General features: G+C 50.2%; 1 protein-coding gene across 1 annotated transcript in view; it reads left to right on the top strand.

Moving 5' to 3' along the window:
• PCSK6 (proprotein convertase subtilisin/kexin type 6) overlaps positions 1-19,942 on the top strand; it is a 103,709-nt gene that overhangs the window by 58,007 nt on the left and 25,760 nt on the right. The window contains exons 12-13 of the mRNA XM_004693085.2: positions 2,975-3,163; positions 6,798-6,934. Coding sequence (XP_004693142.2) covers positions 2,975-3,163; positions 6,798-6,934 — 326 coding nt within the window. The remainder of the gene's footprint in view (positions 1-2,974; positions 3,164-6,797; positions 6,935-19,942) is intronic.

Here is a 19,942-nt window from a genome sequence, read left to right on the forward strand (position 1 = left end):
TCTTGGGAAGGTTAAGATCTTTCTAAATCAATTTTCATGATGCAAGTCCAGTTGAGCTGTGTGCATATGATAAAGATAATCCTCGCACATTGTTTAACCTAAAAAATAAATTGCTTTGCAGTCAAGTGGCATTTTCTGTGTTATCTTTGAAATAGCCATAGGGTGGAAGATAACGTCCTTTTTTAATTTGCACTGACAGTTTCACTTTTGGTCTTCAAGTTAATCCTTTTCAGACTCGGTGTTTGGTCTTTGGCATCCCCGCTTTGGCTTGGAGTTTCTACCTGAAATAAGGAAATTCTCAACTCACTTCCTTCTTTTTTTTTTTTTTAAGTATTTATTTTATGCATACAGAACTGGGGTACAGGCCAGAGGTCCGGGGCGGCAAGACGATTCACCAGAGACAGAGTGGGGAGCAGAACAGGCAGACTGATGAAGTCCACTGCTGAGGGAGCAGTGGGCGGGTCAGGAGAGGTCTGCCGCGCCCTGTAGGTCACCTCCCAGGCCAGGGATCGAACTGTCACTGAGGCGACTGTGGCTGGCTTCCAGTGCTGCATCCTTACTTCTTGTACCACCAGGGAGGGCACACTCCTCCTTTTTATTGAAAAAAGAAATGAAAAAGTCCGCTGATTCGGGATGTTGTTAGCTTATTTGGCTCAACAGGAGTGGCAAAAATAGTGTAGGAGGGTGAACTGCGTCTGGGAGGTTGATAAGTCTCTGGCCTTAGAACTGGTTGAAAGGAGAATGCCCATGGCCTGGAACTGTGAGCTCTCACAGTAACAGATTTCAAGTCAAAGCTACACATTATAATTAGTCACATTCCCAGAAACGGGGCTCCGACCTTCCCAGGTGAGGGTAACATCTTGGCTTTGAAAAGTCCCAAATCAGGGACTTTTTCATTTCTTTTTTTAAAAAAAAGAAAGGTAGAATCTCTAATCCAGAAGGAGCTGTGTGCCAGACACCCCCAGACACCCTGCAGGCAGCAGCTGGGGGCGAGGGGAGGCTCTGTCCTAGACTCAGCCCACCCTTTCTGACCTCAAGGGACCCACCAGCTAGAGTGCCTTACAGAAGCAAAAAACAAACGAAGAAAGCCAAATGCAAGAAGGTTTAATAATCTCACTGAGCATTTCATGCCTTTGTTAAGATGCTTTGTCTCTAGGTGTTGACACTGTGGGCTGGGCACCTGGAGCCTGGCAGGTGAGGGGGCTTTGGTTGCTATCTTTTACCCTTTTCCTATTCTGTGAAATCCTCTCATCAGAATTAAGGTTTCTTCCCTGGGATTCCAGATTCTCTCTCTCCCGCAGAGGCATGGCTCTCCCTCCCCATTGGCAAATGGGGAGAGGAGGAGTGAGACAACTTTTAAAACTTAATATTGTGTCTGTGCACCTTGCTGGTGCATCTGGGCCCAGAAAAGTGTTAGGAGTTTGTAGGTGCAGGGTGAGAAGCCACATTTAGTGAGTTTGCATGCGGAAGGGCTTCCCCTCCCCTGTCTCAAGACACCCACATTGCTTTCTCATGCAGGCGGCCAGGGATACCTCACCTGGAGATGCGTAGGGGCCTGGCAGGGCTTGGACTCTCCAGAGCTTTCTGTGCCGTTGGCTTCTGCCACAGCTGGGAGGAGGGGGGGAAAGGGGGGGGCGGAGGTGAGGAGGGGCTGCTGACCGGTCAACACAGACAGTAAAGTTGGAGAGAAGGCAATGAAAGAAGTCAGCATCTCTAAATCAATTTATGATGTGTGCAAATCATGTTTTCAAATATTTACAGAGTCTCTGAGGGAATTACATCACTGTTTATAACTGTTTTGATTGTTTTTTATGACTCAGGCCCAGAAGAGCCAAGCGATGTAATTCCTGAGAGACTCTGGCCTGTGTGTGAAGCCTCCCCTCCCCGTAGGAAGTAGGGGCAGAAGGGAAATCGCTGGTGATAAGCCCAGTGCCTGCCAAGCGCTGGGAATTATTCTCGGGCTGCTGGGGCATGGGGGGCCTTCTTCAGGTTACAAATCCTTGAGGGAGTCCAGTGGACACGGAGTGGGCAGGGCGGCCCAGGCCAGAGGCAGGAGCAGCCTCCCAGGCAGGCTTTCTGTCTGCTTCCTCGACGCATAGATAGAAAGTTCCAGTGGAACTCTGGTTTGGGTTTGGCGCTTGTCCTTGATTCTATCCCACGTGGCCAAACTGCCCTGAGTTTGTCAAGAGACAAACTCAAGAGTCCTTATCCATCCCCATTGCTGGACAGGAGAGGGAGGGCGCCCCAGACCCCATGCAGGGAGACTCCTGTCTGTTCTCCGTCACTCTGGGCGAGGCACTGGCGTCTCGGCCAGTCAGCCCCAGAGGCCTGCTCGGGCATCCTGTGGCTGTCCCTTCTCTCCTGCTTCTAGAATAGAATTGAGGGCCCGCACCTGCCACGTGGAGGGGCCGTGTGGCACAGGTGGAGGCAGTGGGCTGCCGCCCGACCCCTGCTCTACTTCTCAAGCTGTGTGACCTTGGGCACTGTCCTTGGCCTCTCTCTGAAAGAAATGGGTCAGTCCTTAGGGATTCGCAGTCGGTGCCTGGCACCTGGTGCCTGGTTCCTTGCAGCCAACAGTTGCTGTTACTGCTGTCCATGCTACGGCATCTGCTCTCAAGGCCTGCCTTTGAAACACAGCAGGGGGCCTCGACACCTTGCAGACCCCAGGTGTCCCGGAGACGTGCGGGGCCGAAGGCAGCTCCGAGAGAAGCGGGAGCTGACCCTAGGCACAGGGGTGCTCACCCCTGGGTGCTTTTGCTGAGTCTGCACTAGGAGCCATTCTTTCGGCCCCTCTAAGTGAGTTCCAGACTGATAAGTGTCTCCCGGGTGGACGATAAAAGTCAAACTGGAGCTTCTAAGGGGGAGACACACTGGGGAGCAGCAAGGGGCCCCCACACAGAGGCCAGGCGCCCGTGCCCTCGGTAGGTGCCGTGGGGCTCAGGCTGCCGAGGGCTGAGCTCCTTGCACCCCGCAGGAGTATCCCCCTGGTGCAGACGCTGCGGACCACCGTCCTGACCACGGCCTGCTCCGACCGCTCCGACCAGCGCGTGGGCTACCTGGAGCACGTGGTGGCCCGCATCTCCATCTCCCACCCGCGCCGCGGAGACCTCCAGATCCACCTGATTTCGCCCTCCGGGACCAAGTCTCAACTTTTGGCAAAGAGGTAAGGCCAGGCGGCCCAGTGGGGTGTGGGCGAGGGCTGGGCACACCACCGGGGCCCGTCCACCCTGATGCCACGCTGGTTCTGCTGGCATTGCCACCCACGTGTCAGCCCTCCCCAGCGTCCTCTGAAGCGCCGTCTGCAGGGCATCCTCGATGACTTTCCTTTCCAGGCCATAGTGACAGGTGTGGGGTTGTCTCGGCATTTCGTGGAAAGAGCTACGGAATTCTGGCCATGACCCAGCTGCTCTTAGAAGCACCTGGATGATCACGAGCAGTCATTTGACACGTGAAGTTGGTGCTGTCAGAGGTGTGCTTTGTCTCCGGGCCGCCTCCTGCTCGGGACCAGGTGGGGTTTAGGACCCGAAGTCAATCGGGAGGCTCCGTCTGGTGGGGGACGCGCTTGGATGGGCCGCTTAGAATTCATGGAGTTCTCACCCACGTGCTGGAGGGTCCCTTGTTTAGCAGAAGCCCCCAGAAATAGCTGGCTTGACGCTTGATGAGGATTGTGGGAGGCTCTGGAGGCAAAGCAAAACATAGAATCCAGGAGCTGAGCTTTGGAGCGTTTATGTGACTTTCAGATAAACCATGCGAAAGGGGTGATGAGAGCTTGGGGGGGTGAAAGGGACTGGGGCCCCTTTTTGGATCTTCCTAGCTGAGAGCCAGAGATAGAACAAGTTTTCGTGAACATACCAACATTTCCAGCTCCTCTTGAAAATCAGAGCTGGCAGCCATGCCACTTCACTCTCCAAAGGCACCCAGGGCTGCCCTGTCCGCTGGGTGTGGCCCCAGTCCCTGCTCGCCCACTCTGGGCCCCCTTACTCATCTGGGTCACTTGCTGGCCCCTGTGGCCCTTGGATCTCAGGATTACGAGCTGGGTTGATGAAAACAAAGCCGCAGGCAGAACCAGGCAGACCCTGATTCGCAGAAAACAGCTTGACCAGCAGCAACGAAAAGCAGACACACGGTGGAAGGGGTGTGGACCTGGGCTGTGTCCTCCACACCCTCTGTCCTGCCTCCAGGGCCCAGTAGCAGTCTCTCTGCAGCCAGCAGATGGGACAGCGGCCAGCTGGAGTAGACCAGTTCTGGTTTGTCCTCACGCCCTTGACCAGACGCTGGATTCCAAGCACTTAACCACCAAGTTCAGCCTCCAGCACGTCCTTGTCATGTGAGAGCCACTCAGGGCATCTCCCTCCTGAAGGGCGACCCAGGCACGTCTGTCTCTGCCCGTGGGAGTCCAGCCTGGGCACAGTTTGAGGGCAAAGCTACAGCTGGATGCTACTTTGCAACCAGAGTTGTTTCTTTTATCACTCTCACCCTCACTATTGGAACTTTTAGAAAATGCAGCTTAAATGTCCAAAATTCTAGCTGTCCCTGAAAATTTTGAGGCTCCTCAATATGGATCCCACTGTCCCTGTGCAGACACTGGTCTGGGGCTGGACAAATGGGCGGGTCTCCCCCCACCCCGGTCCCTCTCCTCATGCAGCACCCAGACTGCCATGGTCTCCACGCACCCCACTCTACCAAAGTCACTTTACTCGCCCCTGTTTGTCCCAGGCTTGCCGCCAGGAGCATCTGAGGTAATGACCCCAACTCTGAGGCCAGGACTCAGTGCAAGGGCTGACGGGTGGCCTGCATTAACCCAGAGCCTTGGGTGGACTTAGAGGCAAGGGTGACCAGTGGCAGGTGGCAGTGACCTGGAAGGACCCACATGGGCTTTGCAATGTAGACTTGCCTCTACACCCAGCGGCCTCCCTTCCCAGCCCGGCACTCAGGAGCTGGCCACTTCTCTATTTCTCACCTGTGGAAATGTCATTTACTGTCGTGTCAATCTGAGGTACTGCAAACCCTGCATGTGGTAATCTGATGGAAGTGCTTAGCCACGACACCTGCCACAGGCAGCTGACTCTTCCTGCCCTTCTTGCCTCTGACTACCTGCAAGAACCTTCCAGCACCCCAGTCCACCCCCCTTCTTTCTCCCCTCCTCCCCCTGCTCTTTTTCCTTCCCTCTAACTTCCACCTTTCTGCTCGAGTCAGTGTACAGGCCCCTCAGGTGGTGGCGAGCGGTCCTGTGGACCTGGGGAGGGTCCCTGCTGTCCATTTACTAGGCAGCCTGGTGCCACCAAACATGCTGAACCCCGCCTGGGGTCACTGGGCACCAGCTGAGTCTTGGGAATTTGTTTTTTCCCAGGCAGATTGTGTGATTATATCAAGAGTTTGTGTTTTAGGATCTATTACCTTCTCTGTATTTCCTATCATGCTTCATTCAGCAGCTTTTTCGAGTTGCCAACCTTTTCCCTGAAAGTAAGTTGGCTCAAAATACAACTGCCCTGAGGAGACGGCTTGTGTTTGTTCTGGCTTCAGTGCCTGGGTTTCAATTTGACATTCTGTGTGAAAATCAGCCTTGAGTTTTTCGAAGCAATCCAGGGTATCTCCTCACCCCACCCGAGCCCCACTATTCCCATGCAGATAACCTTCCCTTGATAAACCATTTTTAAACATTAGCTGTCCAGATACCCCCGAAGTGGAAATCAAACCTCAACATCCCACAGTACACGTACATCTGAATTTCTGTGAACAAAGAGCCCCTGCGTTCTACAGTTGCTTTTCCAAAGTAGAGACAGAAAATTAGATGGTGGAGGAAGAGGCCGAAACTCCTGGAACTGTCACTTCTACAAAAAGCAGGCTGGGAGGGCAAGATGAGTCTCTTCTGTTTCTGCCTGAACCAAGTGTGAGTAAACAAGATGGCGGCCAAGGCCAGTTGGGAAGGAGCGGCCGCCTGAAAGGTCAAGTCTGCAAGGGAGCTCCTCCTGCCTCCCCAGGCCACGCCCAGGGCTGCTTCACACCCACAGCAGAATATAGCCCACCCAGATATGTCATCTCCCACAAACACAGCTATTGAAACCTGTTAAGCCCTGGAGTGTCAGGGTCGACGTTTTTCCCGAAGCTTGAGCACTTGTGCTTTTTTCTTTACTTGTATCCTGGCAAGAAGCGCCCAGGAGGGCTGGCTCTGGCGTTGTGGAATCTCTTCATTTCACAAGCCAGCACTTGGGTGAGGCTTCCTTTGGGGCAGGTGGGGGCTCAGTGGAAGCCCATGGCGCCAAGCCCCTGTCAGTATCTCTGGGCACGGGATCATGGCTCTGAGGGATGCTTCCTGGCATAGGAATGCCCCCTGGAAGAACCTGGGGGACTGAGGGCATGTTTTGGACACTTGTGGACACTGCTGGTGACTGAAGAAGGTAGGACAGGAGTCAGAATGCCCCCATGCCAGGGGCCAGCCAGTTGGACCTGCAGAAAATCACTGTGCCTGGACTTTCCAGCTGTTCATTATCGTGGAGAGGAGAGATCTCTGAGTCCCTTTTGGGTGCCCACCTCTTGGAACATTTGGGAGACCCCATGAGAAAATGGAGGTGAAGCTGACGGCCATGGCTGTGTTGTAAAACCAGAGCGTGGAAGTAGTTCGAACTCACATTCCCACGTAGGCTGAAGTCAGGCCGCTTCTGCCCCTGGATGCACCAGAGGGTGGCGCCGTCCGCTGGGTAGTAACTGGGGGCAGGAGCGTCCCATCCATCAGCCTGCCCTGTTCCCCGCGGCTGCTCTCGTGATGCTCGTATTCTGACCCTGTGTCTCCATTACAGATTGCTGGACCTCTCCAATGAAGGGTTTACGAACTGGGAGTTCATGACTGTGCACTGCTGGGGAGAAAAGGCTGAGGGGGAATGGACCTTGGAGATCCAAGACATGCCGTCCCAGGTCCGCAACCCGGAGAAGCAAGGTCAGCGGCTCTCAGGACTGTCCCGGAGCCTCTGTGTTTCTCTCCTTTTCTTTCTTTCTTCTTTTTTAAAGATTTATTTATTTATGCATACAGAACTGGGCCACCAGGTCTCTAAGCTTTTCTGTCCCACTGTCAGATTGTAGGAGAAGACTCTAATGTGAGGCTTTCCCAACACTGACTTTCACTGTTGTTTCCTGTTGCCTCCACTGTGATAACAGGCTCACTCTGACCGCTTGATTAGAGGAGACTGAGGGATATTTGGAGTGGGGCAGAGGGACAGAGGCAGGGGGACCAGTAGGCGGTCCCTGCAATGTGAGATGGAGACTTAGACAGGGTGGAGTGGTGGCAGTGATGGTATGCAAATTAGCCATGTCTGAAAATGTATTCCGGAGGATTTGCTAACAGATCAGATGTAGGCTCAGAGAGGAGAGGGCATTGATGATTCCAGAGTTGATTTTCTGCCAAGTGGAAGAATGGATTTCCAACTTCATTTGTCTGGAATATTGCCAAGGAGAGAAATCAGGAACTCAGTTCAGGGTGGATTAAGTTCATTATATCTATGAAAAATCCAGGTAGGGCTGTGTACCTGGAGGCCAGGGGCAAGATCTGGGCTGGAAATACACCTTCAAGTACTGATGGCAAGTGCTTGTGTTGAGAGTGCAGGCAAGCTCACCTGGACAATGAGTGGAAATCCTCTGGGGCCCTGGAGGCCAAGGACTCTGGAAGCAATCTGTTTCCATGGCAGTGACTCCTCAGTGCTGGCACAGGGCAGAGCTTCAGGCTTGCCTGGGGGCTCAGCACTGATGTCACGCCATGCAGTTCTCCACCCCTTCCGGCCCAGCCACTGCAGCCACCTCAGCACCCCCTCTCCTGCCTGCATGACACGGGCCAGCTTGGCCCTTGCCTTTGATGCTGACACTTGCTCTGTAGAGCCTTGTCTCTGGTTCCCTTCATGTCCCCAACGCCCCCTGTGTCAGCTCATGACGCACGCACAGTAGAAGTTTGGGGGAGGCAGGAATGCAGTGGGAACCTGTTGTGGTCCCATGTGGCAAGATGCTCTGTGTGCACAGAGCATCTTGATGAATACAAGGGCCACTTCCTGAGGGGACCCCCCCCAGTTTAAGCCCTGACACAGGCCAGTCTCTGTCCTTGGGCATTCTTATAATCTGGATCTTTGGCTGACTGAAACAGGAGCAGACTAAACATCTGGTTTCTTCCAACTCTGACCTTCTGTGGGTCTTGGGGTCACATTCACATTCTTAAGTGTGGTCACAGAGTCTGCACATTGCTGCAGTGGCTGGTGGAAGCATTCCCCTGCAGAGACCTGCGGGCCCTGGCGTGGGCATGGCTAAACCAGCGCAGGCAGGTAGCCGGCCCCAGCCAAAGCACACGAGTCCTTCTTTCTGTGCTGGGTAATGAGGACCGTTCCTCTCTTGACCCACCCACTCAGCACAGCCTGTGTGTCACTTGCCTTTGATGCTGACATTTGTTCTTGCCTTTGATGGTGACATTTGCTCTGCAAGCAGATGTCTACAGGCAGGCGTTAGCAGGCATTAGCGCTTCCTCCCTGAATGCAGCTGGAGTTGATGTTGCCCTGTTGTGAGCATCTCCACAGTGGGGTGCGGGGGAGACACGAGAACTATCTCGCAAGGGGTCTGCCTTTGGGAGCAGGGCGCGCCCCAGCACTGACATGAATAGGCAGGTGGCATCTTTGGGACCTCGGCCTGGGAAGGTGACTTCGGGTGGCTGCGTTTTCTCACCTCAGCGTTTCAGAGCCCCAAAGAAACACAGACTGGTGGCCGCTGGGTCAACACAGTTGGCCCTGAGGGTGAGACTGAGCCCCAAGGGCATGCCTTCCCCTCAGCCCAAGAAAAACGCAGCAAACACAAAGGCGCATGCCCAGAGGAGCAGCCTGCTGGCCCGTATTCTGCGGCCCAAGTGTTGTTTCTGTGTTTATCTCAGTGCCCCTCAACTCCCTGCAACTTAATTGCTTTTTCAAAAAGACAAAAAGTCAAAAAAAAAAAAAAAAAGACAAAAAGTCAGCTCCTTTGCTGTGCTGTATACAAGGGCTTCCAACATCAGAAAAGATTAGGGTTCGTTACGCAATGACGTCATCTGAACAGTGGGCTGGTTCAAATCGCGCTCACTTCCTTTCGGACTGAACTTGGCCCACGGCATTAGTTTAAAACTATCTTTTAAAACCCAAATTGCTAATCAGTCATCCACTTTTCTCTTTAATTCTTAGGCCAAAGGGGTGTCTTCTCCTAGAACCACTCTCCTGGAGTGGGGGTGAGTGGGGGGGCACCTCCTTCCCCAACGCCAAGCTGGAGCTGCGTCAGTAATGGCTGTCGACTCTGCCTGCACTGATGGACAGGCTTGGGGCCACTAGGCCCTCGCTCCTCAGTGGGGACGTGTGTGGGGCTCAAGTGTGGGGGAGCAGGGCTGGCCAGTGAGCACAGCATCTGGGGAGGGGGCAAGCTGAGTCTCCACAACACCCCCTCCCTGCAGCAGGAGCTTTGGGGGTGTCCCTGAGGCACTACCGTGTGGTCAGAGTGGGGCGTTCGTCTGGCAGCACAGCTTTTGGAGAAGTATGGCTGCACCTAAGAGAGTTTCCATCCAGAAGGCTCAGACTTTTCAGTTGGGTCCTAAATGCAGGGAGCTTCGTTTCCTCACACCCCACCCTGGCAGGGGCAGGCCTGGGGCAAGACCCTGCCCTCGCTCTCCAGGATCTCTGGGGTCTCCCTTCAGGCTGCTGTAGCAAGGTGCTGTGGAGACGGGAGCTCACAAACAACAGTTACTTCTCCCGGCCCTGGAGACTGAGTCTGAGTGAGGCCTGGGCACGGCCAGGGGCTGGGGACAGACACCCTCAGCTGCGGATGGCCCATCTCGTCCACGGTGTCCTTGCTTGGTGAGAGGGAGAGAAAACTAGTTCGCTGGGGTCTCTAATCAAGGCACTCATCCAGTTCTAAAGGCCCTGCCCCTACTGACTCATCACCCCCCAAAGTCCCAGCCTCCAAGCAGCATCCCTTTGGGGATTTCGACACTGGAGTTGGCAAGGGGACAAGCACTTTGTGCTGGAATGCCATCTGGCCTCCATGCCCGGCTTCCCTTCTGGAAGACAAGGGCGCGCACACATTCCCTGCAAGGGGGCCAGGCTGGGGTGTGGAGGGTGATGACCGGGTAGAGTAATTGGGGGGGCCTCCCCAGCCTGCCTCCCCTCGGTGCCCTAGCGGTGGCCACACCTGGGGCTCAAGGCCAGCCTCACTGTGCAGGTGCACGTCCCCTCAACATCCCCTCAGCTGGGAGCGGGCAGCACTTCCGGGAGACTTGGGGCTCCTGCAAGGAGGTGAAGGCAGGTGCAGCTGTGGGCTCCTCCCTCCCCTGCTCAGCTGACTTGCCTTTGTGCAGCGCCAGGGTGCCTTGCTCAGTGTCCCTCTTATTCATTCGGTGCGCGCTTACCTGGACCGTGCACCTGCCACCGCCAGGTCTGCGAGGCGGCACGGGCTGACACGGCATTCTCACCCACCGCCTCTGCAGCCCTTCACCCATCATCACCCTGAGCGCCAGCTCAGCGTCCTTCTGGAGAGCTCCACCTGCCCGAGGGGCTCTGAACGGGCAGGCTCAAGCCTCCTTCCAAGCGCCTCAAGCCCACTGCGCAGCAAAGGCATCTTCCTTGCAGGGGGAAGCTACACTGCATCAGGGTTTAAGAGGAAAACAGAATCAAACCTGCTTTCCCAGCTCTCTGTACGTGATGCCATGTGCTTGCGAGGCCCATGGTCAGGAACTATCTGAGACAATTGATGGCATTTTAAAAAATTCTGTCATTGTCTTCAACTTTTTCACCCTGATGAAATTTCTTTCTTTCTTTTTTTTTAACTCCTTGTCCTTCTGTTTCCTAGAGTAACGGCCTGCACTGCAGACTTGCTCTTGGTTTCAGGAAGCTTCCAGATCCCCACCCACCCGGGCAAGTTCAAAGAAACTGGAAAGGAGAATGATGATAACTAGTGCTTACATCAGACACTGGCCGTTATTTTATCTCATTGCTAAAAATCGGCATAGAACCAGGGAGTCCTAGTCATAGATAAGAAGTTACAGTTTGATTTCATGGCTGGTGTTGGCAAGCGAAATATAATGGCATCTGGGATTTGTTTGAAAATCTGCCTGGGAGGGGGTGGGGAGAGCAGATTGACAGTGTGGAGGGCTGGTGGGACTCTGTGATGCAGACGGGGAGCCGATTGGACTGATTCCTCAATTTTGTGTTTGTTTGAAAATTTCCATTATGCAAAGTCCCTTAAAATACAAGGATGACGTCATTGCTTCTGAAGAGATCAGGGCAGAGGGCTATCAGAGATGAACAAAGATGCAGTTGTTTTTGAGGAAATACACCTCAGTTCTTCATATGTGTGTGAGAAAAATGTTCAGTATGCCACCAGAGAATTAGTTTCCTTGGGCTTTCTTACCCCCTGAGAATAAATCTATCTAGGAATCCATCAAAGTAATCACCTCCTGTGTGCATGAGCGGGTATTATGTATTTGTGTGTGCATGTAGACGTGTGTGTAGGTATTTTGTGTGTTGTGTGTGCATGCATGTAGGGTGGGGGTTCCATGCATGTGTTGGCTTATGCATGTATTTGCGTGTGCATACATGTGTGTGTTGTGTGTGCATACGACTGGGTGATGTGCGTTGTGTGGGTGTGTGGATGTGGTTATGTGTGTTGCGTGTGCATGTTTTCAGGCTGGTGTCACATGCATGTGTGTATGTGTGTTCATGTGTGGTGACACAGCAGTCCCGAACTGATGTTATTCTCTCAGTCCTGTGGTCAATGATTTCACTGTCTGGCTTTAGGATAGTTTTGGATGAATTTTTTTTTTAAAGTATCCTAGTCATGACAAGGTAAAAATCAAGTGAAATATTAAAGACTAACAGGGGCCGTCCACTGGGAGCATCTGGGGTGTCTGAGAGTGACACAGACAGTGTCTCACCTGAGAGGCTGCCTCACCTGGACTGAGCTTCAGGTGAGCATGTAGCTGCTGAGTCCCAGCTTTGGCCAACAGGTGTGGTCTCAGCCCTTTGATTTTTTTTTTTTTAAGATTTATTTATTTATTCATACAGAACTGGGGTACAGGCCAGAGGCTCAGGGACGGTGAGAGGCTTCACCAGAGACAGAGTGGGGAGCAGAACAGGCAGATTGACGAAGTACACTGCTGAGGGGAGCAGCTGGCGGGTCAGGAGAGGTCTGGCTCGCCATGTGGTCTCCTCCGGGGCAGGCGGCAGGCGGGAATCGAACTCATGCGGAAGTGGCTTCAGATTCTCAGTGCTGTGCTTTAACCCGCTGCGCCACCAGGGAGGGCCAGCCCTTTGATTTTTTAACCCATCAGGGCGTTGGAACTACAACAGGTGCTTGGAATTGAGGGTTACTGAATGCTAAGGGTTTTGCATATATACGAAATGCTCCTGGCTTCACTAACATTGAGCTATCTGTTCAGCACAAATCTACCATTGAAAAAAACTTGTATCCATGGGACATTGGTTAATAACATTATATAAGTTCAGGTGTACAGCATTCTATGTCAACATCCTTACAATAATACAGTATATTTACCACCGAACATCTAACTCCATCCTTCTCCATGTAGTTGACCTCTTTTACTTGATTTTCCTACTTCCTTTCCCCTTCCTACAAATCAGCCATTTTAACACAACCCAAATCAATATCTTCATGAAATTAAGGGAACAGAGGACCTTGACTGATAATAATGAGGCTTATCTAGAAAAGGAAAGCTCTGTAAGAGTGAACAGTGAGAGAAATTCTGAAAAAATTAAATGCAGATATTGAAACATTTTAAAATAATAATTAAAATGGCTCTGGTGCTGGGCTAAATAGACTAGGCCAAAGGAAACATAAATACTCCACCATATGGATACACACTAAATATAGCACTTAAAATTGGTGGGGAAAGAATGAAGTGTTGAGTCAAAACTATTGACAGTCGGGTCACTCAATGGAAAGGAAATCATTATCTTGGGAGATTTATACACATAAAATTAGAAACTTGTGTCTGGCAAAAATAATGCCATAAAATTAAAATTAGAAAAATATGAATATGATATTTTGGACAAACTCAAGTAATTCACAGATGATCTCTATCGCTTCTCTCTGCACCAGAGACTGCAAGTTTTTTAGTATAAATGGCCAGCTAGTGCATATATAATGCTTTCTGGTCTTGGTGACTACAGCTCGCTCGGCCACTGTAGCTCAGACACAGCCCTGGAGAGCACACAGGGACACATATGCTGAGCTCCAGCGTGACTTCTCGAAAGCAGCCGGTAGGCCTGTGGCTGGAGCTCGCTGGCCCTGCACTGGCCTGTTCATATGTTGCATTGGAAAGGAGTCCTCTGTTATTTGGTAACTAAGGAGCCTGTTTATAGATGTGATTGGAGGGATCCCATCCCCATTTTCCAACTCATGCACCCGTTTTTGTCCTGTATATTAGTAAATCTTTAACAGCCAGTGCTCCAGAGGGAAATTGTAGGTATATGGATACCCATATACATAAACACACACATTTGTCTCACATTAGTTTATTACAAATTTTACTGCTTGCTACAAAGTATGTGTAACCCCAAAATTTACAAATAATAGTCAGATTCCACAGAACCACTGATTCTTAAAGAATGCTTTCACTGATTTTTGCCACATTCTTGCTTGTCTCTGTAGCCAAAACGGGGGTTACGTGCGATGAACACTGTCCTTCCGACAGTACTGGGTACTGTTTCTATTTTATAGATAGAGACCAATAACCCTAAAGGAAAAAGCATGCAAGAGCTGAGAGGCAGACTAGAGGTGCAGAGGAGTGAGAGGATTTACCAGAGACAGAGGAGTGGGGAGCAGAACAGGCAAATTGCCGAAATACACTGCTGAGGGGGGCAGCGGGGAGACAGGAGAGGTCTGCTCTGCCCTGGGGGTCACCTCCCTGGTCGGGGATTGAACTTGTGCTGCAGTGGCTGCCGATAACATCATAATGCTGAAACTTAACCTCTTGTACCCCCGGGGATGCCCTACAGTTTAACTTTTAATCACAGATGTGTTTAACAACCAGCTTCCTGAAAATATTAATGATCAACCCTGTGAAGTCAGTGCAAGCTGGCCCCAGACCGCTACATTCTGGGGAAGAGGTAGGTGGATGACTATGTTTTCTTTAGGATGAGCATACAGGAACGGAGATGCAGTCATTGCTCTCAGAACTTGGCAGGGCTCTGCCCTCCGTACCCCTTCAGCTAGAGCCTTGACCCCCTCAGCCCTAGAACTAGACATCACAATCAGAAACTTTTATTTCCTTAGCATATTTCTTCCCAAGGCCCACACAACTTTTTTTCTGACTAAATCTTTCTGCATAGTGAACAGACATCATCTGAATCCTCAATATGCTAAGAACTTGTTCTTCCAAGGGGAAGATGAAAACAAATTAGGTATAAAAAATTCAAATGCACCTTCTTTATCTCTAAAATCTCAATCCCCACTTCACTTGCTTTATATATGTTATAACCTTTTATGCTATACAAGTATAACCTTAATATGTAAAGAGTGCTTACAAGTCAAAGACATATGCGATGCACCCGAGTAGAAAAATAGGCAGAGACTTAATAGACTATTTGTTAAGAAGAAACACAACCAGTAAGCAAATGCTAAATCTTCATAGCGATTGAAGAAAATATGAATTGAGAAACAATTACACAATATTAACACGCAGACGTTCAGAGATTGGAAAACAGATGCCACAATGTATGTTGTCTGTGGTCTTCTGTAACTGGAGCCATGGTGTGAGTTGGCAAAAAAAGAACATGAAATAGAGGTAGAAATGCCTGATTCCAACACTGGCTCCATCAGTTACTGGCTGGAAGATCTTGCAAGGAATAACTCCCTCATAGGTGTGCTATACGCATGCAATTGGAGTAAACACTTGAGCACATCGTGGGTTGTTCAGGAAACTCAGTTACCTCCCCCCACCTTTTCTCTCCCATCTGCGCCAAGTATAGGTTCTAACCACAGCCTTTAGGAACGGGTCCATTTGGAAAATTCCAGCACAAAGGTAACTGGTGGAGACTTGCCTCAGGGCCTTTGTGGAATATTCAACTGGCTGTGGTTCTAGAGAACCCAGGAATTTGGAAGCAACAGAGCCCAAGGTTGCTGCGGAGGGCAGGCTGGTTGCCTTCCAGACAACTGACTGAAATGCAAAGCTCTTTCAGGTCTTGAACTCAGTGGCTACATTTCTATTCCTTCTTCTTAAGCAACAATTTTCCCAAACAAAAATATGCTAATCACCAATGTGGTTCTGAAGCTGCCGGGAGGCGATAAGCCGTGGATTGCATGGGCGCTTGTGTGGCTTTTGTGAGCAGTGGGTGTGCCCCCCAGGTGAGAGCCACTTGAGCGGTTCCCACACGTCTGGACTTTCTTTGGAACGTGGCCCAGGACACCCAACTCCACCTACCCACTTGAATGGAATCCCATCTTCGGTGTCTCCTTCCCACAAACCGGAAAGTTGAAGCCAGGGCGAGATCAAAGACATCCAGGCAGAATCCAGTGCTTCTGCCAAGGTGTGCAGAGGAAGCCGTGGGGGACAGAGGAGTCACTGGGGAGTCCCGAAGACCCTACCCACTCCTGCAGTCTCCACCAAGGAGAGCGTGTCTGTGAGAAGGTGGGTGGTGAAAGGAAGACCAGGCTGCTGCCTGCATCCAGGTGACACAGGATTTGGGGTCCTGGTGGTTTGGGGTGAGCCTGGAGCAGAGCATCTCAGGTGTGGTCTGAGGTCCAGCAGGGCCACTTGTCAGCCTGACCATGGGGCCTCTGTCGGTCTCTATGTAGGCCCAGGTGGCGGGAATAATTGGATGGACCCACGAGGCAAGCCTCAAATGTAGGAAGGTTTTATGTGAACAAATCTGTCATGAGGACATTTAAAGGTTCCAGGATATGACCTGTATTTCACATCGTGCCGGAAACACCAAAACATCTACTATTTCTTGACGTTGCATTTCCTTGCAACCCGTTACCTGTGTCACTTCTGCAGCGGAGGCTGGATCTGCCTTTTATAGGGTGTCCCACAGGGCCAGGCCTGCCGGCATGGAAATGCAAGAGCTAATGCAGGTGCAGGCAGAGGTGTTTTTCCAGCACGGAGTAAGGTAACTCATGCCTTCCACCTCTGATCGAGCGTGGAAATGACATTTCCTGCGCACGTGTTACACTGGACCAGTTATGTACCTCCCAGATTGGCTCCGTCCAGATACTCTCAAGTCTTGGCTCTTTCCCAGTGGAGAGAACTGACCCCCACTTCACCTCCTTAGCGCCCTGGCCCCTCCTCGCACGGCCACCATTGATTCCACACAGGCAGGGTTTGCGCCACACGCCGGGGGACTTGGGGAGGCTGTGAATTTGCTCTTCACTTCCAGACTCTTCCTCCCAGCATCTAGCTGTCTGGAGGGGGCAGGTAGCCCCGCGGGGATGTGCACAGACCTCCAAGGGGAGACAGAAGCTGTATCACAGGCCCACAGACAGGCCCCTGGCCCCATGGGGAAGCCTTCCCCTGGCCAAGCACCTGCTGCTTTCCTGTGAAGCCACAGCCAGCCTGGTGTCTCTGTCCCCGCTTTCTGCCTCACCCCCTTCCTCTCACTTGTGTTGCCCTGGGGCTGCGCCCCCCAATAAAGCCTCGGGCTCTTGCTTTCCAGAGACCAGGGCTGGAGACCGCGTTCAGGCAGCAGACTGCACATGAGCGCCTCGTCTCTAAGGACGTTGGGCAGAGCTGGGCCTTCAGAGGCACGGCGCGGCTGACAGGTGCTGTACGCTGCTGCGGAGACAGGCCAACTTACCTGGCGCAGGGTCTCTCCCCAGGGCTCAGCACCCCTCTCTCAACGTGGTTAATCCGTCATCACTGAAAGACAGAGGGGTGACGGTCTATGCCACCAGGCATCTTGCTTAAGTCAGTTGCCCACAGAATTTGAATCAACTCTGTTCCTAGCTGCTCATTCTCAGTAAAATGTTTCACAGTTGACTGAAAGGAGAAGAAATCAATCTCTCCTGTGTGACTGTTTTCCCCCTTTATTCATCATAAAAACTTTAGTGGTTTCTTGATTTCCTTCCAGGAGCTGCCTCATACACACACACACACACACACACACACACACACACACACACACACCCCACCCAAGAATATAACTGAGCCCATTTTATTGTGAGTTTTAGTGATTTCTGTTTAACTGACATCTGCTTTGAGCTAAGCACTATTTCCAAGATTAGAGTTGAAACTGCTCTGGCCTGGGTGGCGTGGTCAGGCTTGTGCTGGAGACTGGGAAGCAAGCTTGGTGCCAGCTTCATGACTACCACATTTGTCATTTCTGGAATGTGCAATTGTAGTGCATCATTCCCACTTCCCTGAAAACAGAAGCGAAGAACTCAGTGAGGTTTCCAAACAGTCCACCCATGGCCCGGCAGTTCCCTGTTAGTTCCATCTGCTGTGGTATAGCTGGGTTGCAGTGGGTTCTGTGCCTCCCTTCTTCTGTTTCCAGGGACCAAGAGAATGGTCTTCCCCCCCCCCAAATTCTCCTGCTTAGTAACCCCCCTTCTTACGTGAGGGTGCTGCCCAGCCTCTGCTGTGCATGCCGAGTGGCACTGTGCATTTGGTCCTGTGCCTGCTGATAGCCAATGTTGCAGAAATACAAGTTTTCTTTCATATTTGTTTTTGCAGTAAAATACTAAATGTTGGGGGAAATGAAAAATAAAATCATATGGAGAAGAAGACGCCCCTGTCCAAGTCCTTACTGTCAGCATTTGGGTGCAAAGGTGACAAAGCCTTTCATGCTGCCTGCAAAGCTCAGCGTTGCACGACCAGATCGGCTCCAGAATACATACGTGCACTTTCTTCTTGAACATTTGACCTTCATGCTTATTTTCAGAAATAGGCCATGTTCAAAAATCTGTCTCTACTTCCATTTGGCTTTTCTTCCTGATATTTTGTAGAATTCAAACTGTGTTACATGCAGAACTTTCTGGATTTTTGTTGTTGTTGTTATTTGTATATCAAGCCTATATCATTATTTAATGGCTTTATATAGCCTGTATCAGCAGCACTTTATATATTTTATAGTACTTTACCAGGTAGAAATCTTGTTTCATAATTTATTGAAGTGTCATAATTTATTAAGGATATCACTGTTGTTGGCCATGAGGGTTTTGTTTTGTTTTGTTTTTGCTATTATAGATGGACAACTTAGTATGGAAAACTGTCTCTTAAATTTAAAATTATTTCCTTGGGCTGTTTCACTAGAAGTAAAATTACTGAGACAAAGAAAAGGTAGAAACTGCAAAATGTAACTACTTTTGATACTTATTACCAATTTGTTTTTCAAAATGGTTGAACAAATTTACATTAGACTAGTGGAGATAAATCTTTCCTTAATTTGCTTTGTAATAATTACTGATGAAGGGGAACACGTCTAAACCTTCATAAACAAAGTATGTTTTTTCTTTTGAAATTTAACCTTTCAGATCTTGTCCTAAGAGGCCTCAGTGTGGTTGTTCTCAAGCTACTAAATATTTTGTGTAAAATGCAGATGTAATAACCCTACGTTATAGTTCCTGTAAATATTTTAGTCTGCTATTGGACTTTTCATTATTTAAAGGTAATCTTAAATTTCTCCTCAGAGTTTTAAAAATTCTTTTTTTATATTTCCCAGTTTGTCTATGATTTGATTTATTTCGTAATCTACCAAATATTTTTAGTACTAGAAAAATATTTTTTCTAAATTGCTTACAAATTGGGACCTTGCTGGCCGCCTGGAAGTTAAGTCTCAACATTACCACTACTGTGGCCAGAGTTCGATCCCCAGCCAAGGAGCTGACCTACATGGTGCAGCAAACCTCTTCTGTCTCACCCACTGCTCCACTCAGCAGTGTGTTTCAGTAGATCCATTTGTTCTGCTCTCCACTCTATCTCTGGTGAACCCTCTTACCCCCTCACCCCAGCATCTCTGATCTATACCCTAGTTCTTCTAAGCAAAAAAAAGAAAAAAATTTAAATAAATTGCTTACATATTAGCCCCAAAGACATAACTAGAGTGTTAAAAAGTTGCAAACTCTGCTGTCTGGCAATTGGAAGACCGAGAAATGAAAACTAGAAGACCATAAGAAAATAGATTATAATTGCTTCGCTTAGGAGACAGAGATTTCATTTGACTTTATTTTAAATCTGCATTTGCTGTTGTGCCAGAGATAGTCCACATTCCTACCAAACCCACGTTCTACTCTTAGCCCTACTCTGCTTAGCAGGCTGGGCTAGCCACAGGCCCTCTGCCCCTGGCAGGGGAGAGAGGTCACTGTTTATAAGTTACTTATTCCGATAGTTCCTTTCAACAGCCAGTATTCCTCAGGGTCACAGCTCTGTTCTCTCCCACCCTTGCCCAAAGAATATATTACACCTCACTTCTTAATGCCCCTGCCATTCCTGACCCCAGGGAACTCCACCATCCCTGGTGGGTTTGTTTCTTTTGCTTAGACCTTTGTAAATGGTCTGATTATTAAAACCTCCTTGGAGTATCCTAGTTTAATTATGCCGCTTACTCCCTGCTGGGACTGACCAATATCACTATATATAAGAATGGCATCTAAAACATAAGAAAACAGAAAGCTGACAATCAAGTAGATGGCGAAAGATATACCAAGTAAATATGAACCAAAATGAAGCTGCTGTAGTTGTGTAAGCATCCGATAAACAGAATCATATGGCGAAAAATATTACTAAAACTAGAGGTCCCTACATGTTGATGAAAGACTTGGTTCAGGAGAAGGTGGGAGACTTGGTTCCATTCTAATATGGCCTCAAAAAAACAGATAAATCGGCCCTCCCTTGTGGCGCAGCGGGTTAAAGCACTGCACTGAGAAGCTAAAGCCACTTTCGCATGAGTTAGATTCCCGCCTGCCCCGGAGGTGACCACATGGTGTGGCAGACCTCTCCTGACCC

The sequence above is a fragment of the Condylura cristata genome, unplaced genomic scaffold, assembly GCF_000260355.1.
Source record: "Condylura cristata isolate star-nosed mole 26May11 unplaced genomic scaffold, ConCri1.0 scaffold00035, whole genome shotgun sequence".
Lineage (NCBI taxonomy): Eukaryota > Metazoa > Chordata > Mammalia > Eulipotyphla > Talpidae > Condylura > Condylura cristata.